Source organism: Furipterus horrens, unplaced genomic scaffold, assembly GCF_987537825.1.
Source record: "Furipterus horrens unplaced genomic scaffold, mFurHor1.1.pri manual_scaffold_10, whole genome shotgun sequence".
Classification (NCBI taxonomy): domain Eukaryota; kingdom Metazoa; phylum Chordata; class Mammalia; order Chiroptera; family Furipteridae; genus Furipterus; species Furipterus horrens.
In genome coordinates, this window is record NW_028327180.1 from 68,972,270 (window position 1) to 68,997,542 (window position 25,273).

Below are 25,273 nucleotides of genomic sequence, written 5' to 3' on the forward strand. Positions count from 1 at the left end.
CTAATTGTGAACAAAACAAACTGAGTCCCTCTTCTTAGGAAGCTGAGCAGTTTATGCAATTATGCATTATAATAACATTTTAAAAAATACCTGATGAACACATACCTCATATAAAAGAGATGCGTCAACCCAAAATAAGCAGGTATACTATTTGCACATTGAGCAGGTGCAGGCAAACTTTTCTGTAAAGGGCTAGATAATAAATATTTTTGGTTTTGTGAGCCATGAGGGCTCTGGCAACTTCTCAACTCTGCCCTGTTGGCATGAAACAGGCCATAGATCATATGTAAACATTATTGTGGCTGTGTTCCAATGAAACTTACATGAAAATTTCAATTTTAGATGATTTTCACATGACATATCATTTTTTTGATCTTTTTCTTCAACCATTTAAAAGTGTAAAAGCCATGGTTCCCTCGCAGGTGTACAGAAACAGGTGCCGCACAGTTTGGCTTGCTGGCTTTGGTTTGTGCCCCGTTGCATAAAGTGATAAAAACGAAATGCCCTTAGAAATCACCTAATACCAACCTTAACTGACATCTCTCTCTAACTGCAAATGAGGAAAAAAAGCACAGGGACTGAGAGGTTTACCCAGAATCACACATGTCTGCAGATGGAACCGAGGAGCATTCAGATTTTCTGACAACAAGCCCAGAGCTTTCTCACACCCAACTGTTACCTCTTCTTCCTTCTCTTCTCCTCCCCTCTTCCTTTATGCCTATCAGCATTTTTTCCTTTACTCATTTCCCCTAAAGAGATAAAGTGTTATGCCAAAATGACACAAATTTAACTGAGAGAAATGTAAAAATGATTTAATTAGGCCTGAGGCTAGACAGAAACTTGATAGTATGATAGACATGGAACAGGAATTGGCTTTATCACAATAAACCACTCTCTGGCAATAATTTCAAAGCACAGTACTTTTCAAATGTATTTATAGAACACATTTCGCAGGGCCTTATTTCAGAGGTGAGGGTGCTGCGACCCTGGTTTCCTAGTGACCAAGGGCATCATTTAACCTAGCACATGACAAGGAGTAGAACAGACACAGTTACAGTAGTGATATTTGGGTTTGGGGACCCTGATGATCTTCTTTCCTTTCCTTTATTTTCCAAATTGTGATGTTATTGTATTAATTTTCTAGATTGAATACATTATATACATATTAGGACTACTGCTTTGAATGTAGATATTGAATCCCAAACTGTACCTTGAAAAAGTAGCATGTATAGAAGGGTTGCTGCTCGAGAAATAAGAGACAGGTATGATAGAGTCAAGCCCACTCCCATTCTTGACTCACTCCATTTGCCAAATAGCTGGTTCAGATTTGGTCAGTAGCCATGGCCCAGAATTCTTCACAGGCTTTATTCAGTAGCATCCGTTCTGTGCACAGAATTGAGTCATACATAGTCCATGAATGAATGAAGCACTGATTTCAGCCATATAGTTATGCGGCTATCCTGCATGCAATGCATACATATATGTATTAATTCAACATACTGATATTGCGTGCTGGTTACCATGTGTCAGATTCTGTGCTCTGGTCTGAAGCAGAGACAGAAGTCTGAAAAGTTATATTCATTCACTGCCTTCTGGGAATTCAGATTTCCAGTGATCTAATAGGCATCAGAAATAATAATCATAGCCAAAATCATTGAGCACAGGCCCTATGCTAAATATTTTAGTGTATTATTGCCTTTATCTTCACAGTTCCTCTGGATAGTAAACAATATTTACAGAAAAGAAAATTGCATCGCAGGAAGACCGTGGAGCTAATCAGTGGAAAGACCCAGGTTTGACCATGTGTGTTTGACTCCAGAGCCCACACCTATAACCTTTACTTAACCATCTCACTATCAAACAGTGAAATGTGAAATATGTGGTTCATTCAAAAGTCACTCAACAAATATGTATTGAGCCCCTCAGCATCTTTTAGGTACTGTTCTTGATGAATAGAGAGTAAGACTGATTTTTAAATAAATGTGCAGTCCTTAAATAAGGTGGATACTTAACAAAGCTTGACGTTTTCTCCATTTATCTTCACACTGAGAGAGAGAAAGAGATGCTAATTTATTGAAGAAAAGAGAGAGTATTAATATTGGGCATTAAAAAGAGAGAGTGACTACAAGAAGAACATATATCTAAACCATCCTTATTCAAGGCAAGGTCCCTTTCTTGGTTGACAACTGGGCCTCAACCAGAAAAAAACCTGTCAACAATAAGATAGGCCTTTGCAGGATCAGAGTAAATAGTGCCCACAAATTATTTTGTTTTGTTTTGTTTTGTTTTGTTTGTCCTTATTCTCCACCCTGTGGCCAAGAGCTGTTCCAGATGTAAAATAAAAGTGGCTGAGAATCATTTTCCAGTTTTCTCTGTGAAATTTACAATCACAATGTGCTTCCTTTGCATGCAGTTAAACTAAGCTTTGGTAGAATTACAAACTAGAAACCCCATACTTATAAACAGGTCCTCTCTTTCCTGTACATTTATAGATGATCATGTAATTAAACAATACAACTGTCAAATATCAGTCTCTCCTGAGTCCAGGTCTCCTGGAGCAGTTCAGCTGGCTCAGAGAAAAGTCACCTCAATAAAATTCACTTGAATCCTAGTTATTCAAAGACAAGGAGAGTTGGCCCTCAAATAAGTCAGTTGGATAGTCTCTCTTTATTATGGAAATGTAGGTTTGTTTTCCTAGAAGAACTATGTTACAAGGGTTTTTAAAAATTGCTTTATACTACATAACTATAAAAATGGCTGATGTTTAAAAAACTGACAATACTGAATGCTGATAAAGATGCAGAGAAACTGGATCACACATACTTTGCTGGCAGAATGTAAAATAGTAGTAGTCACTGAAAAACAACATGTAGCTTTTGGTAGTTTCTCTAAACACTAAATCTGCAACTACCATAAGACCCAACAATTACACTCCTTGGGCATTTATCCCAGAGAAATGAAAACTTATATTCACATACAAAAACCTAGGCATGAATGTTTATAACAGCTTTATTTATAATAGCCAAAAACTGGAATAGCCCAGATGGCCTTAAACTGGTGAGTGTAAAACAAACTGATACATACGTGGCAGAGCAAGCTAGTTAGTAATAAAAAGGAAGGAACTATTGATATATACAACAACTTGGACAGATTACGCTGAGTGGAGAGAAAAGGCAAACCCCAAATGTTACAAAATATATGTATATATATCCATTTATATGATATGGCAATTTTAGGAGCAGAGGAGGGAAATGGAGTGGTGGAGGGAAAGTGGGTGTGATATTCAAGGGCAACACATGCTGTCGGAACTGTTCTGAATCTTGACTGTGGTGGAACTACGGTGGTGATAACATTGTATAAAATTTAATTTATATGTAAAATTTAATTTATAGAAAGGTTTATACATATGCACAAATATGAACAAATGAATACAAGTAAAACCTCTATCATTGTCAGTATTCTGACTATGATATTGTACTACAGCTTTGCAAATATTAACCATTAGGGAAATGGGGAAAAGTGTGAAGAGTTCTCTCTGCATTATTTGTTACAACTGCATATGCCTAGAAGTATGTCAACTGAAAAAAAATTTGCTTTACACAGTGTCAACAGAGAAGAAAAGGTTAAAAGCAGCATATCTGGGTGTGCCCATACCAGAAACAGTCCTTGCCCCATTCACTGCAGGCTTCGTGGGTTCCTGCCGGACCTGTGTGGGGACCCAGATCTGACATCCTTGCAGATTAGAGAAGTATCCAAAAGAAATATGTAAAGCTCCACTGCAGCAGTGACATTTTTTATTTGCAGCAAGAAACAGCATCAGTAGTGGACTGACCAGTCTCCGGTTCTCTCTGGTTATCCCTCTGATATTAAGAAAAAAACGGCCCTCTCTTCTTTGGATTGAATAGCCCCTTGGGATTTGGACACATCAAATAATAATTCATATTCCTTGTGTGCCAGGTGCTCTGCCCAGCAACTTTGCATGGATTAGCCTCACTGAGTGTGTGCATTCAGCCTTTCTTTCTTTCAAGAAATATTGATTGAAAACCTATCATAGGCAAAGCTCTGTTATAGGCCCTGGGGATACAGCAGTAAAGAAAACAAGCATTCTCTTGGAGATCGATTTTAACAGGAGGAGAATGGTAACAAATAAATAACTATAATATGTCAGAGAGAATACTTCTATAAAGAAAAATAAGGTAAAGTGAGAAAGTAGTGATGGGATAGTTCAAAGGACTATGAGCAGTGGTCTCGAGATGGGCAGGTTGTTACGTGGATATCTGGGAGGAGAGCTTTCTAGGGAGGAACAGAGACCCTGAGCCAGGAACTAGCTTGGCATGTTTCAAGAAAGAGGGGAAGAAATGTGGCTGGAGCAGAGTGAGCCCAGGAGGAAAGGGACAGTAGAAGAGGTTACAGAGGTAGTTAGAGGCCAGATCACAGAAGACTTCGTAGTCATGGTAGGGACTTTGGATTTTTATTCTGAGACTGAAAGACACTGAAGATTTCAAGCAGAAGAATAAAATTATGTTATCTCATCTTTAAAAAAAGATTTTACTTATTTATTTTTAGAGAGAGGAAGGAAGGGAGAAAGAAAGGGAGAGAAACATCAATGCGTGGTTGCCTCCCATGCACCCGCAACTGGGGACCCGGCCCGCAGCCCAGGCATGTGCCCTAACTGGGAACTGAACCAGTGACCCTTTGGTTCACAGGTCTGTGCTCAATTCACTGAGTCACACCAGCCAGGGATTTTTTTGTTTGCTTGCTTGTTTTTTAAAGCAGGATCATCATGGCTGCCTTACTGTCATCAGACTGGAGGCAACCAATGTAGAAACAGGAAAACCAGTTAGGAGGCAATAGGCCAAGCAAAAGTTGCTGGTGGTTTGGACTATACTCACAGTAAATGAGATGATGAGAAAAACTTGGATTCTGGGTATATTTTGAAGGTAGAGTCAATTAGTTTTGCTGACAGATTAATTGTCTGTAGGAAACACAAAGAGGAATCAAGGATGACACCAAGGAGTTTGGCAGTTGGACACTAGAGCCCACACCTGCAGACACTGTATGGAGTAGCAGATATAGGAAGATACTGACTTCTGGCTGCTAAGATATTGGGACAAATTAAGAGGAAAACAAAGTAGAATCATTGTTGTGCCCCCAATGTATATAGTTTAGACCTCTCTGATGTCATTGACACTGGAAAATAGGAATCATAAATATCATAAATGCACAAAATAAAATTTAAAAATATAGTCCCTGGAATTAGAATCTCAATAATGTCATTGGTTGTCTTTACTTGTTTCTCTTTCCTTCCTTCCCTCCTTCCTTCCCTCCTTCCTTCCTTCTTTCCTTCCTTCCTTCCTTCCTTCCTTCCTTCCTTCCTTCCTTCCTCCCTCCCTCCCTCCCTTCCTTCCTTCCTTCCTTCCTTCCTTTCTTCCTTCCTTCCTTCCATTTCTTAAGGAGCCCTTAGACAGTGATGGTAATGGTGGTGACAAGCACTGTTTTGATGACTCAGGTGTCACATTTTCCATATGAGCCCATGACAGGGCTGGCAATGCTCTGTGGAATGTTGGCTGAAGCTTGTGGGTCCTAAGTCTGGAGTGGTGTGAGTGAGTGATTTCTAATTCCTGAGCATGACAAACATTGCCACTTTAGAAGAAATATAGGCAACAAGGGTTTCTCAAAATATTGGTACCTGAGAAATGCAATTTCTCTAATTTGGTTACATTTGTCTAAATATGAAAAGTTTCCCTAATTAACATGGCTACTTGGTCCTAGCTCATGTCAGCCAGACTTAGAATTTCCATTAAATGACTTACTTAGTCTGTCCAGGCCGCTATAACAAAGTCTATTACAGACTGGGTGGCTTACAGGCAGCGGCAATTCACAGTCCTGGAGGCTGGAAGTCTGAGGTCAGGGTGCCAGCGTGACTGAGTGAGAGCACCGGTCTGAGTCACACACTTCTCTTTGTGGGGGCTTGGGGATTTCTTTCTTTAAATTTTTATTTTTTATTTATTTATTTTTATTGAATTGTTGGGGTGATATTGGTTTGCAAATGTGAGTTCTCTTTTATAAGGCACTAATCTCACTCATACGGGCTCCATCCTTTTGGCCTAAGCACCTGCCAAAGGCCCCGCCTCTTAATACCATCACATCAGCCATTAGGATTTCAACGTATGAACTTTGTGGGGACACAAATATTTAGAACATACCACTGATCCAACTGGCTTCCAGTGTCATCCACTTTTCTTTCTTTTTTTTTCTTTAGCTTATTATCTCCTGAGCACTTACCATACCAGGTATTGGGCTAATCACCTGGCTTGACGTAGCTCATTTTCTCACAGTGAGCCTAAGAGGTAGGTATCATGATGATTCACTGTTTACACACGAGGGCTCAGAATCCCAAGTTGAAGGAGGAGAACCAGCATAGGACAGTCTCATTCTGACCCTAGCCTCTCACTCCAGAGCCTGCTAGCACCCCCACTGCCCACACTCTTCCTCTGAGGCCCATGAACTATCAGAGCTCACACACAGAGCAACCCCAGGATCAGCTAAGCCAGTAATCCTGGAAGGATTCTTTTTCTTCTCTATACTCATCCCTTGTATCATTAAAAAAAAAAGAAATTTGTTCACCATGCAGGAAACATAAAAAGTAAAGGTAGAACACTAATGCAGAAAAAAAAAATCATTTAAAAACCAAGGGTGTCTAATAGGGCAAGGAAGTGACCCCCATTTTCTTTGAGTGCCACATGCCTATGGAACACAAGTAGCAAAAGAAGTGCCCAATTTCTTCCTTGACTATGTCATCTAAGAGTGGGGAAGTTAGGTCAATATACATGAAAAACAATACAAAAGTACTCAAAGATAAGCCAAAGCTAATTATAGCTTATGGATCTAAATTTAGAAATGCTGACTCAATTGAATTGAATAGAGTTACTGTTGGAGTGGGTTTGGGAAAAAATAAACACAGAGGAAATGAGTTCTGTTGTGGAGTTTTTAAAAAATGATCATGATATGATCTGACAGTTGGAGAAGGTGTACCACAAAGTTATATGGTGATCACTAGCTCAGTTAGGCTAGGGGAGAGGTTATTATGGAGCAGAGGTAAGCTTTTTCTATTTTAATCAGACTAATGTTTATAGACCAATTTTCTTAGAATAATAATAAAAATAGCTGACATATTAAAGTGCTTACTATATGCCAGATAGATATATGTGGTTTATACACATATGAGTTCTTTAATCCTCGTGGCAATTCTATGAGGTATTTACTATTATCTCCCTTATTTTTTTTAAAGATTTATTTATTTAGTTAATTTTAGAGAGAGGGAAAGGGAGAGAGAAAGAGAGGGAGAGAAACATTAATGTGTGATTGCCTGGCGTGCCTCCTACTGGAGACCTGGCCCACAACCCAGGCATGTGGCTTGATTGGGAATCTAACCAGTGACCCTTTGGTTCGAAGGCTGGTGCTCAATCCATTGAGCCACACCAGCCAGGACATTACTGTTATTTTTAGAGAGTGGTTAATTGTATTGCCTGAGGTCACCTATCTAGTAAATGATGAATTTGGTCTGTCTGATTCAGAGCCTGAGCCCTTATTCACTATGTAACCTTTCTAATTTCATTTACATAAAGAGGGTATTCCATATGGCCTAGCAAAGAATCGCAAATTTGCAATTAAAAAGCCATATTACTGTAATAAATTTTGTTTCCCAAATATCTCTTGAATCAGTTCACCTTTCTGTGACTGCTGCCACCGCAGTCTAAACTAACATCACCTCTCACCCGGACAATTGAAATAGGCTTCTGATTCGATTTTTGCTTTCTTCCAATCCTTCAGAATGATCTTTATAAAACACAGGTAGAACCATGCTCCTTCCTTGCCTAAAAGCTTCCATATGTGCCTCTTCCTCTAGACTTTAAGGAGGTGACTGAACCTGTCTTGTTCAAGTGTTGTATCCTAGCATCTAGGATAGTACCTTGCACATAGTAGAAGATAAATAAATTTTCTTGAATGGATGGAATCCAAATGACTCTTAAGAGAAGAATATTAGTTTCTTAAATAGAAAAATTAAAAATGATGAAACTAGAGGTATGGAACTAGGTTTTTCATTATTTTAATAATTTGTAATTACCCAATTACTTGTTTATATTCTTTTTTAATGTCCCTTTAGACCAGCGGTTCTCAACCTGTGGGTCGCGACCCCTTTGAGGGTCAAACGACCCTTTCACAGGGGTTGCCTAAGACCATTGGAAAACACATACATAATTACATATTATTTTTGTGATTAATCACTATGCTTTAATTATGTTCAATTTGTAACAATAAAAATACATCTTGCATATCAGATATTTACATTATGATTCATAACAGTAGCAAAATTACAGTTATGAAGTAGAACAAAAATAATTTTATGGTTGGGGGTTACCCCAATATGAGGAACTGTATTAAAGGGTCATGGCATTAGGAAGCTCCATGAGCACAGGGACCATATCTGTCTTGTTTCCTGCTATATCCTAGCTCTATCTCAGGTTCCTTGGAGGTGCTTAATCAATATTTGTTGTAGAAATAATTTCAATTACCAATGTGGATTGGAAGCTGATGAGTCAAAGATGACACATAGAACTGGTTAGGGGAGAATTGAAACAGGAAACTATAATCATATTTATAAGAGCTGTGGAGGATATGGATTCTTTCATTCAGTAAGTATTTATAAGGCACTTGCTACGGGCCAGACAATGTGCTAGGCAGTCTCTGGTGTTCATGGAGCTTACTGTATAGTGATAAGTAAACAGGCAGTTAATATTCAGTGAGATATATTTCCTAAGGGAGGTCAGGAAGGAGTTGCTTCAGGGACCATCTAGGAGGGGGCATTTAACCCATGCCTTGGCTGTCAGGAAATGATGTCTGAACGATTAGTGGCTAAAGAAAGAGGGTGTGGAAAGTAATGGAGAGTATTTATATGTGTAAGAGCCCAGAGGCAGGAATGTCACTGGTAGGCTGTTTATATAGCCTAAGGTTCCCTCTTCCTTTCATTCAACAAATTTTTATTGAGATTATACCATGTGCCAGGCATTGTGTTAGGCTGTCATTAGATTTGTATTTCAATAGTAGTTGTTGAAAATGCATATGTGAATAGAGTGAAGAAATACAATGAAGTCACTATAGTCAAGCTGTTAAATTACTAAAATCAAATAGGTTGAGGCATGAGGAAATGGTTCTATTCTTGTTTTAACTAGCCTGGGATCTTAAACTTTGAACTTTCCAGTCCTGCATCAACCCCTGGATACACACAAGACCTCCATCCAGATAACCCTCTGATTACCCCTGAAGGACCGAGGAAACAATGTTCACATATCCAGACCACTTGACATCCATTATTCAGACCACTGATCATCTAGAGGATTACCAACCCAGAGGCTAAGAATGCGGGACTGATTCTTCTCAAGAACGTATTTTTTCCTCCAGGAATGCTTAGCTTTTCTTTCTTCTTCTGACCACTCTGGGTATTGCCTAGTTGTGTGTATGATTTGCAAACCTTAGACCCTTAAGTAAATCTTCATTATTTATTTCTAGCCAAAGCCTCTAGATACTTTTTTTTACAAGAGAAAAAAAAATCCAATTTTACTTATTTTCTTTATAATAAGTCTAAGTCCTTGAGGGGGTGCAGCATTACACGGATTCTGAGTCCAATGACCCTCGAAGAAAGGTTGACTCGGAATTTGCCACAAACCATGCCACTGTTTGCATGAGCAGGGCTTACCTTTCCCCAGATGGCTCTGGTTTTGTTCAGTTTGCCACCAGGTGTCACTGTGTTGTTCTTTGCCTTGTACACAGATATAGTATGGTAAACACAAGCCACATAAACTATCCAGCATTTGAAGAGTGGCTAGTATGACTGAAGAATTTAATCTTAATTTTTAAAGAGATGACATAACTTAATCCAACACGACTAGAATTTATCCAATTATTTAATTTTTCCATTAATTTTAATATTTATTTTATTTTATTTGTTAAAGATTTTATTTATCTATTTTCATAGAGAGGGGAAAGGAGGGAGAGGAACATCAATGGGTTGCCTCTGGCTCGCCCCCTACTGGGGACCTGGCCCGCAACCCAGGCATGTGCCCTGGCTGGGAATCAAATTCAACTTTTTGCTTCCCAGGCCAGGGCTCAATCCACTGAGCCACACCACCCGGGGCAACATTTAATTAATTTTCATTATTAAATTTAAATAGCCACATGTGGCTAGTGACTGCCGCATCACACAGCTCAGCCTTGCATGGTAGCATAGCTGAAGTAGTCTGAGATTGCCAGTGAGACCAGCCTCTCTCTCTTAAAAATGGAGATTGTTAATAAATGGATATAAAATGTCTAAATTCTGGGCTGTTGAATGCTTCCGACAGTAATAAATATCCATGCACAGTGGCAAGCCATAATTAGCACCTGCCACTGAAGTCTAATAAATTTTGCATCCTGGCATCCTGACAGACACCCAACCAGCTCCTCTGGGTGAAAGGGTTGAAGGCTTGGGACTTCAGCACAGTCGGGGCACGCACTGCATCGTGGACATTGTAGTTCAACCTGTCCGTAACATCACTACCGGTGTCACTTCTGAGTGGCCTATCGGGTCACTTTACTGTATCCCGTTGTTATCTGGGAATTGTAGTCAACAAGTGCCTACTGCACCTGGGCTTTAGCGGCCTTGGAACTACAATTCCCGGCAGGCTAAGAGATGCACCCGGCGGTAGTTAGTAGTGAACTGGCGATTGCCTCAGCAGGCGTGAAGTGTGCGGTGTGTGTGTTAGTGGGTTGAGGAGCCTGGGTGTCCCGATAGGGAGCGGGACAGGTTATAACTACTCCTGTGGGGGGCGATCGCCAAGGTCTCGGTCGTGGGTTTGCATTGTCGGCTGGGCGGCGCCATGGCGGTGAGTTTTTGCGGGAAGAGAGTCCGCTTGGCCGGGCCCTAGAATCCGCCGATCTATGTATTTGCTTGCCAGAACTAGAGGGTTCATATGGTAGCCGCTGTCCTGCAGGGAAAAATACTTTTCTAAAGAAAAGGGAGCTCTGCTCCTCATGCTTAAGGCGTGCCTTTTCTTGCTAGCCGATGAGCCAGAAACTGCTGTCTTTTAACTTTGCAGACTACTACTGTCATGTGTGTTCACCGAAGTTTCTAAAACTTAATTTGGAGAGAGAGGGGTATGTAACTTTGAGTCCTCCTTTCAACAAAAAATTGAGCCCACCCCGGTGAAACACAAAAGCCGACGCATTCATGGTGTTGATATGTGTGTGTGGGTTACATACAAAATATATGGTAAAATATGTCAGGTGCTGATAAGAAAGAAGGAGCAGTAGAGCCGTAGGCGGGACTAGGGAGTGTGGCGTGTGGTAGAGTTGCAATTTTAGAAAGTTGATCAGGAAAGGTTTTGTTGAGAATGTGGCATTGTGGCAAAAAGGACGTAGGGAGCAAGCTATACACCTACCTTTATGGAGGAAAAGATTTCCAGGCAGAGGCAACAGCGTGAATGAAAAGCAAGGAGGGTTGTGGGGTGGGGGGTAGGAGTTGATAAGTGGGTTGATGGAGGTCATAATAAGGCGTTGTAGGTTGGTGATTGAAGAATGGGTCCAAGAATGAATGGGAAGAGAGGGTCTGGAGATTATGAGTTTGGATAACTCGAGGAATTCTATAAAGGAAAGTGGAGGAATGAGGTAATAAATGGAATGTCAAAAGAAGGCTTTTTTTTTTTTTAAGACAGGAGAAATTATACAATGCTGTGTTCACATAGGAATTACCTGTAGAAAGGGAAAATGGATGCAGAAGAGAAGTGGTTGCTGGAGTGATGCTCCTGAATAGTATAGGGGACATGGGATCAGGAGCATCAGTGGAGGGGTTAAGTAGGACCACATTCATTTATAATAACAGGAAAGAAGGCAGAATATATGGGTACAGATGCATGTGGGTCAGTAGATGTAATGAGGGAGGCTGTGGAAATTTTCTGTTCACTTTTTTCATTGAATTAGGAACCAAGATTAGCCGCTAAAAATAAGGATAGGAGAGGAAGTGTTGGAGGTTTGAGGAGGGAGAAGGTAGGAAACAACTTCTAGGACATTGCTGTCAACAAAACTCTGTGATGATGAAAATGCTCTATTTTTGCACTAATTTGATAGCCACAAGCAACATGTGGCTATTGATCGTTTGAAATGTGCCTAGTGCAGTGGAAGGACTGAGGTTTAACGTAATTTTAAAATTGCAGTCACATGCGGCTAGTGGCTTTCGTACTGGGCAATATGCACATTTAAGTTCGAGAAGCACTGGTGTAGGAGAAGGAGTAACTAAGTGGATTTCAGAAACTAGTAGTATTGCTGGGCATGTCTTGGTGTTATTGGCCATGAGTTTAAGTTGAGACTAATGATCGTGGCTGAGTGTTTATCTCCTGCCATTTTCAGCTGCCTGAGTGAAGGAGCAGAGCAATGGAGAGGAGGATTGGAGTTTGCCAGGCAAGAATGATGAAGACAGGGGCAAAAGAGTGATTATACAGGTGGACTTAAGGGAGGGGCCTCAGGATTGATGAAAAAGTGTCGGGATCAGTAGTCCTCAATGGGGTTGAAGAATTATTGAAATTGGAATTTTGGCAGAGTTAAGACCAGTCATGTCAATAACTAACATTTCGTAGGTATTACACTTGTGTTTAGTGTTTTATTTGCATTATCTCATTGAATCTTCAAACTAATCTATATTTGAGGTAGGCACTAATATTATCTGCAGTTCACAAATGAAGAGACCTACGCTTAGACAATTTAACTAACATAGCTAGTACATGATGAAAGTGCATAAGAACTTGAATAGATTGACTCCTTTCTCAATCACTATGCTGTACTGCTTTCCAGGAGAAACCAGGCCATCTGATTCCTGGTCCAGTGCTTTTGTTCCAGGCTGCTCAATGCCTCACCACCAACCCCACCCCACGCCACATCAGTGGTGTTCTTAGCCAGTGAAATTTGCAAGTCCTTCTGTTTTTTGCTTGGTGTTAATGGGACGGGCTCTTTAATTTATAAGACCTTAATACAGTTTCTTCTTTCTTTTAAAGTTTTATATAAGGAAACTGATTATATTTATGGTAGATGTTATTGTTTCACTTTATTCACTTCGTTGCCTTTGAAAATAGTTACCTTTTACACTTGTCATGATAGTGGCTAGTTTTATTGGAAGAATTCAATTAAGCGATTCCTTTAAGAAAGAACAAGTAAATAATAATATTGGGTTGGCTAAAAAGTCCATTTAGTTTTTTTCCATAAAATAAAAGACACATTTTTCATTTTCACCAATGACGTTATTGATTGGGAAATTTTGAGTGTGTTGGCTATCTCCCGCATGGTAGAACTTTGGTTGTTTTCAGTTAATGTCTTGATTTGATTACTCTCAACTCATCTATCTGACTGTGGAGCATTGTCCAGGGAGAAATCTTCAGCACGAAACTTCGCAAACCACTTTTGACACATTTGATTAGTCACAGCACCTTCTCCATATGCTGCGCAAATCTTTTTTTGCATTCCAGCTTTATATTTACCTTTCTTGAAATGATAAAGTATAATATGCTGAAAACATTGCATATTTTCTTCCATCTTCAATATTAAAATGGCTACACAAAAATTCACCAATTTTTTTTTTTTTAATGCTCGCTGATATGACAGCTGTCACAATACAATCTAACAAAATTGTTTCGACTGAAGTTAAAAGGCAACTAAGCGCTAGTAGAGCCATCGTACAGTAAAAAGCCAAATAAACTTTTGGGTCAGGCCAATAGCTAAATGTATTGATTGTTTATTCTGTGCCAGACATTAGTGTTTTACTTAATTTTTCATCAGAACAACTATATAAAAGTAGGTGCTGTTATTATCCTCGTTTCACTGATGGGGAAAATAAGGCATCAGATCTGCTGAAAGGTAGAGGTGGAATTTGAGTTCATTTGTTCCCATTCTGGAGCCTATTTTTAATCATTGTATTATTTCCAATTCAAACTAATTGGGGATTTTCTTTTGCAAATACCTTCCCATAAGGGAAGTTTTATTTTTACAAAGGCAACATTACCAATAGTAAATTTCATAAGACAATGTACATGGAAAAGCATGGATAGAACATTATTTTTTATTTTATAACAATTTGTAAAGAGCAAACAATGTAATTTTCTTTTTGTCACAGGAATATTTATTTTATAGAGCTTTTAACAGTTATAATATCTTTGAGTTACACAGTATATCAGTCTTTTAGGGGGGACCTGAGAATGTAATGTAATAATGATAGTAGCCAGTGTAGAAGATTTTGTTTTAAAATTTTTCATTTGGAAAATTTAAATAGTGAACAAAGTAGAGATAATAGTATTATGTGTACCCATAACCCAGCTTCAATAATTGGCAGCTCACAGTCCATGTTGTTTCTTGTATATTTCATCTGAACCCCTTTTATCCCCTCAGGATTTTAAGCTAAATTTAGGCATTTTATCATTTCATCTATACATATTTTAGTAAGTTTTACAAAATATAATGATAAGTTCCCTTAAATATAACCACAGTGCTGTTTTCATGCCTAATAAGCACACAGTATTCGTTGTCTCTTTGTGACCATGGTTAACATTTTTGAGCACTTATCATGGCTCTGGCACCATGGTCAGTCCTTCATGTGTATTATCTCTTTTAATTTTCATAATACAAATAATAATACAAGGTAGGTATAATTATTATCCACATTTTATAAATAGGTAGAGAAATGCAGGCTTAAAAAGATTAAGGAACTTGTCTAGGGTTCTACAGCTAGTAAATGGTGGAGCTAAGACATCAGAGAACCAAGAGAAAGCAAAAATAGGAGTGAGAAGATTACTCCAGTTTGACCATTTACTTGCATGATGATCTCTGAGCTTGAGATTCATTATCTTTGAAATGATAATTGCTGGTTTCCTCACTTGTTAAGATCAAATAAATTAATGTTTATAAAAAAATATAAGTGTTTGAAGAACTGCAGAATACTATGAATATATGAAAAAGTGTATTATCTAGTTAAGTCTTTCTTTACTGGGGGTGATTTTTGTCTCACAGAAGTCTCCCAGAAAACATTTGGTTGGGAGACTCTTGATTCTCACAGTTGGGGGGTATGCTACTAGCACCTAGTTGGTAGAAGCCAGAGATGCTCCTAAACATCTTGCGGTACACAGGACGGCCCCTGAAAACAAAGAATTTGGCCCCAAATATGAATAGTGTCATAGTTTAGGAACTCTGATCTAGTTAAATAACCTTTTAAGTAATTAAAATAATCAACTGCCTAGTTGAATAAACAATGAAGATATTGAGGCTCAGATGGATCAAGTGAGTTGCTCAAGGTTATATAAGTTGGTGCCGGGGCCAACATCAGATTTCATTACAATCAACTTCTGAGGTTTGAGGAACAAGTTTTTCTGAGAAGCAGAAACCTCAAAGAAGAGGTTTTGTACATTTAGCATGCTCAGTACAGTGACAAGAAACACATAATTCTAAGTAATTTGTGAAGACTGTTGCTTTCATGTTTATAAAGTGGGTGGCATGCTCATTTTTAAGCAAGAAATGTTTGTCATGTAACTTCTGTGTCTATGGCATTGTAATTGGTGTTGAGCTGACTGCAAAGGATCTAAAAGTTGCTGCCTGCCAGGAATTCACAAGCCGCCTGGGTAAATGTCTGAAGAATCATTTAATGGCATGCCATGGAAGTGAACTCAAGTTGGTTAAATTAAAGAGGAATTTAGTAATAACAGTGGGATTTCCTATGACCCTAGGTTAGAAGGGACAACTAGACTTCATGAGGTTCTAGATACTTTTTTTGCTTTGTGGGTCCTTTTCTCTAGAAAATATTAAAAATGATAAAACTTTTTGGCATATATGTTATATATTAAAGTATTTTTCTTAAACCTAAAAACTTATTTTTTTCTTGATTTTTAAAAGAAATTAAAATATTTTTGTGAGCCCTTAAAAGTATGTGGGTCCTCAGCACTATGCCTACTCTACCTGCAGGTTAAGTCAGCTATTAGGAGTTAGTTGTGCAGGCTGTTTTAAGGGCTGGGGGAAGTAATTTACTTTCTTTTGCCCAAAACACCTTTGCCAAAACGTGGTCCCATAGCTCAGTCTAACTGTTAATTCACCTAGAAACGTAGCAGAGTACACAAACCACTTCTGCTGCACTTCCCTGAATAAGAATGGGCTTTTGTTGCTGAGTGAGAACAGGAAGGAACAGGTATTGCATAGTCTACCTGCCATCTCTGTCATAGCTCATTTTTAAATGGTAGTCTTTGTATATTAGACTTGACAGCAGGTTAGCATATATTGGAATAGAGACGCTAGAGGCAGCTTACTTGTTAAGAAGGTTTTGCAGTAAGAGGGGGCAAAGGATCTGAGGTCTAAATGAAGGTGGTTAGTAGCAGGAATGGAAAGAAGTGAACAGATGCAGGGCCTTATTCTTTCTTGGAAAAGGAAATACTTTCTGCAACCACATTTAGTTTTATGGAAATTCTTGTACAAGAGTCCAAATTGCTTAGCATCTTGATTCAAATATCCAACCCAGTTCCTAGTCCATGCTGTTTTTTTTTTTTTTTTTTTTTTATGTTCACGGTATATACAAACAGGCAATGTGTTATTCACTTCTTCTCTTTTAAAATCTTTAAATATTCAACAAATGTTTAAGAGCCTGCTGTAAGCTAGACATTAAAGATAAAATCAAAAAAGACACAGTCCCCACCATGAACAGACTTGCAGTCCTGTGGGAAAGTTGGACAGATACTGACATCTGTGTGTGATTAGGGCAAATATTTGTAGGTAGGAACATATTAAGAACGGCATCTCATAAACTCCTGGGGAACCAGCTGAGACCTGAAGGATGAGATAGCCAGGCAAAGGGGCTGGTGGGGTATGAGAGCAGAGAGAACAGTTTGAACACAGGCCCAGAGGTGAGTGTGGGACGTGGCATATTTGGGAAATTGCAGACAGCTTAATAGGCTGGAATGTGGTGATGGAGGCAAGGCGGGTAGGGAAGGAGGGAGGGGCCTGGCCAGTAAGAGGTGAGAAGGACCTTGGATGCCAGATTTAAGGGTATGGACGTGATCCTGAGAGTATAGAGAACGTCTGACAGGGGATCGACTGATCAGATTTGTTTTGATGTGATTTCCACTCACAGCTGTTATGACCTGGTCAGGATTTATAGAAACAAAAAAATGTTATTTTCCTTTGGTTCCTAGCTAAATTTGTTATATGTCCGTGACTTCTCACATTATGGAATTCTTTTTCATTTCCTCTTTGCCTTTGTGACAAGGTTCTTTTAATCTACATGTCACCTCTTACACACTGGCATTTCATCTTTCTGTTACTTGTACTTTTCTTATAATGCTTAAAAAAAAAAAGAACTGATGGTAAACCATTTTTTGACTGAAAATTGAAAATAGTAAAACAGAGATGACAAATATATGTTAGATTTATACTGAATCTTACCTAATTTTGTTACTACAGTTTGTATTATTACATAATATACAAGGTCTATTTAAGATAGTTACTAGAGAAATAATGGTATGTTTTTTTTTTTATTTCACGGAATTTCTCTTTGTTAGTACTCCAAATTTGTGTAACCATTAAAAACAAAAAACAAAAACATCCCAGCTGTCTAAGAACCCAGTGTATCTGTGATGTGGGTAGGAAGCATTTTAAAAATTGTTCAGTGGATGGGGCAGAGGGAGGCACAACAGAGGAGGCTGAGACCACCTGTCAGGTGGCTTACCGAAGTATGAGCAGGACCCGGGTGTTTTCTCCTTTGAAAATGCTGCAGGATCTGCAAATGTTAGCAGGAAAGAAGGGGAAGAAAATCTGATTTCAGTTCAGATAATTAAAATTCTAGAAACAAATATTAAGTTTTCAGAACAGAATTCGATTTGTGTACGACCCATGGGTGTCCAGATGTTTCACTGGCCTTTCCCAGGTGCCGCGCTTCACTCCCCTTGCAGCGCGCTTACTTTGCTGGGCGTGACTGTAGCTTGACAACCGGGCACTGCTCCGTCCTGTACTTTGCTGGTACAGGGTGAGGCACAAGCAGGTTTGCAGTTGTGAGTACCCGAAACACAGAGTATGTTCTTGTATTATTATTTACTTGTTACTGTATTTTTGCCAAGCAAACAACTGTAAACCTACCTTTGCCAACCCCTGTATTTATGTGTTTTACTAAATAGGAATGTTTCACAACAGGGTAGTTCAAAGCTTTTTATACATTTAAGTAATTCTTTAGCCATCCCTTTAAGGTTTGAAGTGTACAGGTCATGATAACCCTAACTTTTAATCTTGTTCATTTAAATTTCAAAATAACCACTGAAAAAACTCATCTATCACTGAACAGCTCAATTCTGTGGTAACCCATTTTTTTAAAAAAGCAAGCCTGTTGAAGTAGAGTGGGTTATTCTATTTCTTCTGTTTCTACTAGGAAAGAAAAGGAACAGCCAAAGTGGACTTTCTGAAGAAGATTGAGACAGAAATTCAAGAGAAATGGGATACAGAGAAAGTATTTGAGGTCAACGCACCCAGTTCAGAGAAGCAAACCAGGTGAGTGACAGTTTGGAGAGTTCGGCAGGTCGTGTTTCTGGAACGGCCTCCCTTAGAGCCCCAAACGCCTCTGTGTGAAGCAGGAGGCAGGCTGCATTTAGGATGTCTGAAATCGGCTCAAGGAGGAGACTTCCATTTTCTGCACTTAAAATTAGGATCTTCTTATGGAATTCTTAAAGGATTTTTTTCTACATTACTTTTTTTTTTTTTAAGTAGTATTTTATATTCATACAAAAGAGGATGTTTTGAAGTTTTATCTATGCTGACTGGTAAAAGGAAATCCTTCTATTAGAGTGATATTATAGTGACAATCATCTTCACAGATACAGAACATAAATTTGGAAAGGTATCTGTATTTGAAGATCTTATTTTATAAATACTGTACAGCCTCAGTGTTAAGAATCACTGATAATAAGACAAACCATAGACCATGATGTGATAACTGCCCCCAAACAGTACCACAATAAATACATGTGTCAATTATAAGATGCAACTCAATTTCAGATATGCTGAAATGTAGAAAACTATGCTTCATAGAATTGAGGAAATACATTGATAACAATAATAGCAGCTAACATTGAACACCTACTCTTCAATATGCAAAGGCAAGAAGAAATATACCATTTCCTACATGCAATTCTCATCTAATCTTATTAATAACCCTTTACATTTAACAATCTTTTTATCCTTATTTAATAGATGAGGTTACTGAGGCAGAGAGAGGCTGAATAACCATTTCAAGGTTGCATGGGTAGGAAATGACAGGCCTGTACTTCTTTTCAGGACTTAATGATTCGAAAGTCTACACCCCTTTCTTCTAAGCTACACTCTACTGGATTTTTTTTTTTTTTTTTTTAAGAGAAAATTAGTTTGCTGTAATATAAAGTGTCTGGTTTTATATTTTATGTATTTTTAAAATTTTATTTATTTATTTATTTATTTATTTATTTATTTATTTATTTATTTTTAGAGAGAGGGGAAAGGAGGGAGAAAGAGAGGGAGAGAAATATCACTGTGTGGTTGCTTCTTGCACACCCCCAGCTGGGGGACCTGGCCCGCAACCCAATCATGTGCCCTGACTAGGAATCGAACCAGCGATCCTTTGGTTTGCAGGCCAGTGCTCAGTCCACTGAGCCACATCAGCCAGGGCTGCTTTATGTTTTGAAGCTTCAATTGTTTTAGAATTTTGGTTAACTTTAAGGTAATTTAAAGTCATCTAAAATGAACTGAAAAGTTGCTTTGTTCAGTGAAAGAAAATGAACTACAGCTATGTGTAGCAATGCTGAAGGAACTTAGAAATATCACATTGAGTGGGAAAAAGCAAATTGCAGAAGTCTGTGTGAAATACACCATTTTTTATAAAATTCACAAGGGAGAGAACCTAAATGAAACATTGCTTAAGGGCACAGACATTGGTACAAACTATTCAAAAACAAGGGAATGAAAAAGTGAATTTCAAGCTAATGGTTACCACTAGTGGGAGAGTGGGGAAGAACACAGGTAGCTTCACTGGGTTCAAAAGTTGGAGGGCAAGTTTAAAGGTGTTCATTTTATTATGCTTCATAACTTATATATGTATGTTAGGTGCACTTGATTAGAAAAAAGAATGTAACATAATAGAACAGCTTTAAAAGGTGCTTTTTAAATGAATTTACAACATACCATGCAATATTGAGGATGTTTATTTTATCTGAGGGACTTTGAATTGCTTTATATATCTAGTAAAAACAAATCTCATTTAAACAGTAAAACATTAAATTTATTCATATTCCTGAGTCTTAAAAAATTTAATTTTTAGTATATTATCTTTACTCAAACATTTTAACTTAAGTTAAACCTCCAAGTATATTTATTTCTTAATAGCTACCTATAAATGTCATATTCTTTCAAAAGTAAGTTTTAATTTTAGAGGGCTTTTAATTTTGAGATTTATAAATTTAATTTTAAATGTCTTTTAAATAACTAAAGTTTAAACAAATTATTTATAGCAATTATTCCCTTCACCATAGTCCTTCATTGTAAAAGGTACTTAACATTTTCCTGTCTGTACTTCCTTTTTTATGTGATTGTTTTGCAGCAAGGGCAAGTACTTTGTATCCTTCCCATATCCATACATGAATGGGCGCCTTCATTTGGGACACACGTTTTCTTTATCCAAATGTGAGGTAAAGCTTCCTCTGTTTTAATATAATGGGATGGTGGATCTTTAATAAATACTAATTTGAAGAAAATGGTATCTATAGAATTCATTTCCTGTTAAGAGAAGTTAGACTTCCTTAATTTTAAGCATAATTTTTATATTTAAGTTATTTAATTTTTATATTTAATTTTCATATACTATGTATGTATGTATGCAGGGGTCTAGGTGTCTATGTTCACAAGTCATTTGGACGTTGGTGAAAAGACACAAAAAAGCGATAGCGGGTTAGAATTTTGGAATGTCTATAAAATGTAGCTGGTGTTTTAAAGGAGGGTGTGAAGAGGAAAACCAAACTGATGCTCTGTGAAAAGCCAGCATTTTCTATTTCCCTAACATATCAATTTGTAATTTAAATTTAATTTTCTTTCTGTAGTTTGCAGTAGGATACCAGAGATTGAAAGGAAAAATTTGCCTGTTTCCCTTTGGTTTACACTGCACTGGAATGCCTATTAAGGTAAGATTGCTTTTGGGATTGGTTTCTCCTCTTTTTGGCTTAGAGCAACTAGAAATATCCAGTTCAAGAGCTTAAAATAGGACTTTCAAATACTGCTCTATTAAAGTGTTTTTGAAGTGAATTTATTATAGGAAAAATTAACATTTTAAGAAGTGCTTAAATAAAGGGCACACATTAAGGTTTAAGTGATTTGATATCTTTGGATTGTCTTGTATATTCATACTTCTGTTTTAGAATTAGATAATAACTACTACCAAGTAAAATGTGCAGTGTTTTGAGCATTCATGACATATAGGATGTTGGCATAGAGTAATAAACACTTTTACTATGTATATTTTTTTAAAGATTGTATTTATTTATTTTTAGAGAAAGGGAAAGAGAGAAAGAGAGGGAGAGAAACATTAGTGTGCGGTTGCCTCTTGTGCGCCCCCAACCAGGGACCTGGCCTGCAACCCAGGCATGTGCCCTGACTGGGAATCGAACCAGCGACCCTTGGGTTCACAGGCCGGCACTCAATCCACTGAGCCCCACCAGCCAGGGCACTTTTACCATATTTTGATCATTTCTGGAAATGTCTTCATTTGTCATAAGTTTATATTAAAAATATTTCTTAATAAACACCATACCAGAAAACTAGAGTTAAAGGGATTCCCTAAATACTACAGGTTTGGAAAATTTGACTCATATTTTTTTCTTTTTATTCTTCAGCCTTTTATTTTGAAAAATGTCAAACCTATAGAAAAAAATGAAAGGATAGTACAGTGAACACTGATACACCCTTCACTTAATAGTTACTAAGTATTGACATTTGTGAAAATTTAGTTCTGTTTTTCAAAAACATACAGTACATGCATGCTTTTTTTTCTTGCTTTTTTTACGAATTCGTTGAAAGTAAGTTGCAGGCATAATGACATGTCTCCTCTGAATACTTCAGCATGATCTTTTGAGAATAAGGGCATTCTGCATTATCGCAGTACCATTATCCCCTCAGAGAAATTTAGCATCGGTGTAATATTATCGTCTTGTTCTAATCCATAGTTAATTGTCTCTAGTTTTCTCAAAATGTCTTTTCTGGTTGTTTTTTACTTTTTTTTTTTTTAATGGATCACACATTGCATTTTGTTACCAACTTACTTTAGTTTGTCGTGACATTGATGTCTTTGAAGAATCTAGGCGAATTATTTTATAGAACATCCCATACTCTGAATTTTTTTATTGTTTCTTCATGATTAGATTGGGTTAAATATTTTGATGAGAATGTTACATCGGCGAGGTGTAAACTTCCCACTGTATCACATCAAAAGGCACACAATGGCAGTTTGTCCCATTTTAGTGGTATTAAGTTAATGCCTGTCAGTTTCTTCATTCTAAATTACAAACTAATCTGTGGACAAGGCCGAAAGTAATACTTTGAGAGCCTCTGAATATCCGGTTACCCAATAACCCAGTGGTTTTAGCATCCTTTGATGATCCTTGTCTGTTTCAGTGATTGAATTAATGGTTGTACAATGGTGCCTTTCTTTCCTCATTTATTAACTGAAATTCTTCTGCATAAAAGAGTCCACTTTTTTAAATGGAAAATTTTATATTGTATTTTTTTCATAACTTTTAACTATCAACTTGGTGTCATCTTTATTTTTGACAGTGAACACATTATGGTATAACTGAGAAGAACTGGGGTGGGAAGCCTGGGTTCATGTGTTAGTTTTATAGATACTAGCTTTATAAACTTGGATAAATCACTTCATCTTTGTCTCTGTTTTTTAACTTAATACCTGTTTGTGATGATATATAACAACCATTAAATTGAGAAATGCTATTATTAATGTCATTATTCAAAATAATAACACAGTGTACAATATATTTTATATCCTTGTACTTCTAATGCCTAACATATAGTATACTACATTGAGTACTCTGGGTGTTTAATAAATGCTTGCTGAGTAAATGAGATAAAATGCTAATTTATAAATTAGTGAATTTTGGGGTACACGATTTGTATCATTTGGGTTTTCTGTAATTATTCATTTATGTTAGATAAATTGCAAAAATTTCAGAGTCAATTTTAGTTGGCCATAAAAGCAACAAAAAAACCCAGTTTATATCTACCTTGAATTTTGAACTTCACTGTTTCTGACGTTGTTTGTTTAGGCATGTGCTGATAAGTTGAAAAGAGAAATAGAGCTATATGGTTGCCCCCCTGATTTTCCAGATGAAGAAGAGGAAGAGGAAGAAGTTAATGCTAAAACTGAAGATACAATAATTAAGGATAAAGCTAAAGGAAAAAAGGTTTGGTGGTTGATGATACTTACTGTGGTTAGAGTTTTATATTTGTTTGTCATATTTATATGTTCATTCCAATCATTAGTACAGTATATATATATATTTTATAAATTTCATGATATCCTGGCTCTGTTATGGCACCATTGGGAGTCATTCTGACATTCTGTTCTTCCTTTTATTATTTGTGACTTTTTTTCTCCAGCATAGTAGAACCTGACTCATTATTCATGTTATATATATTTTTTGGTTCAGTTCTAGTGTACTGGTAGTTTTAGAATTGCTGACCTATAACCTTGGGAGAAATAATTTTACTAAATAAAGGACAGTGGTGGTATATAGTTCTTTTCGTGTTTTAGTTAATACACTGTTTTTCAAAGTTACTTCCATAGCTCCTTTCTCATCCCCTTCAGAGTGGTTCTGTCATATACTTATAATATATTTAGATAAATTTGTTACACTCTGCATTCTATCCTGGGTTCCTCCAACATTCTGGTTGATACTTTAAAAAAAAATTTACTGTTGGACTTCTGGTCAAGATAGCAGAGTAGGTAAACGCTGTGCTTGCCTCCTCCTATCACCACATCAAAATTACAATTAAACTATAGATCAGCCACCCTTGAGAACAACCTGAAGACCAGCTGAACAGAAGTCCTGTACCTAAGGACATAAAAGAGAAGCCACGTGGAGACTGACTACTAGTCAGAAATTAAAGTGAACTATATCATAAAGTAAAATGTTGTAAAAGATGGACATTAAAAAAAAATTCACTCTTTGTGGTGTATGGTTGTGTTGATTTGACAAAGGCATGGAGTCATGGTTCTGTCACTACCATACCACATGGAGGAGTTCCATCACCTGCAAAATTCCTTGTCCTGCATTTTTATAGTTTCAACCCTTTGCCTACTTCCATCCCCTGGCATTTGGTTGCCTTTCAGATATTGGTAAATACTGGAAAACGAGCAAACACTTGTGAGTATAACCTAAGCTATCATTACTAAAAAAGATGCATGTGGTATTGGGAGAGGAACATAGAGGTTTGGTGGTGAGATCTTTGTGGTGATAGTTCCTCATGGTTCCACCCATTTGGTAGTTTTCCTTGGTATCAGAGACCTGGAGATTATCAAACTATACAGTTTGGTAAGCAAAATAGCATATCTGAATCCTATAGTATTCTGATATATCAACAGCATTGTTTTGGAATTTACAAAATTACCAAGTGGGATTATTCACTTACAGTTATCATGGTCCTAAAATCTGTTAATAAGATGTTGGTTGTTCTTTGATGGAGTGTGTTTTCGCTGGTTATTTTCAGAGTAAAGCTGCTGCTAAAGCTGGATCTTCTAAATACCAGTGGGGCATTATGAAATCTCTTGGTCTGGCTGATGAAGAGATAGTGAAATTTTCTGAAGCAGGACATTGGCTTGATTATTTTCCACCCCTGGCTATTCAGGATCTGAAGAGAATGGGTTTGAAGGTATGGCTATCACCACCATAACTTAAGAAAATATGAAGAACACATTTATATTTATGTGAGTACATAAGATTTGGACCATGCTTTACTTGAACTCCTCTCATGAATCAGTACTTTTACTGTCAAGTTTAGAACCTAATGGGCCTCTGTATGAGCAATAAAATACTTTTAATGTTTGTTGGATTAGAATGTATATCAATATATTACCATTTAGTAGAAAGGAATTTTATTCAAAGACTATGAAGAGGCCAAAGCTTAACTTGAATATTTAGGA

At 37.4% G+C, this 25,273-nt stretch overlaps 1 protein-coding gene across 1 annotated transcript in view; it reads left to right on the plus strand.

Annotated features, from left to right (window-relative positions):
• Positions 1 to 10,763: 10,763 nt before the first annotated feature.
• Positions 10,764 to 25,273, plus strand: part of LARS1 (leucyl-tRNA synthetase 1) — a 53,259-nt gene continuing 38,749 nt past the window's right edge. The window contains exons 1-6 of the mRNA XM_090288074.1: positions 10,764 to 10,922; positions 18,473 to 18,591; positions 20,669 to 20,756; positions 21,165 to 21,245; positions 23,397 to 23,534; positions 24,841 to 25,002. Coding sequence (XP_090144200.1) covers positions 10,917 to 10,922; positions 18,473 to 18,591; positions 20,669 to 20,756; positions 21,165 to 21,245; positions 23,397 to 23,534; positions 24,841 to 25,002 — 594 coding nt within the window. The 5' untranslated portion in view covers positions 10,764 to 10,916. The remainder of the gene's footprint in view (positions 10,923 to 18,472; positions 18,592 to 20,668; positions 20,757 to 21,164; positions 21,246 to 23,396; positions 23,535 to 24,840; positions 25,003 to 25,273) is intronic.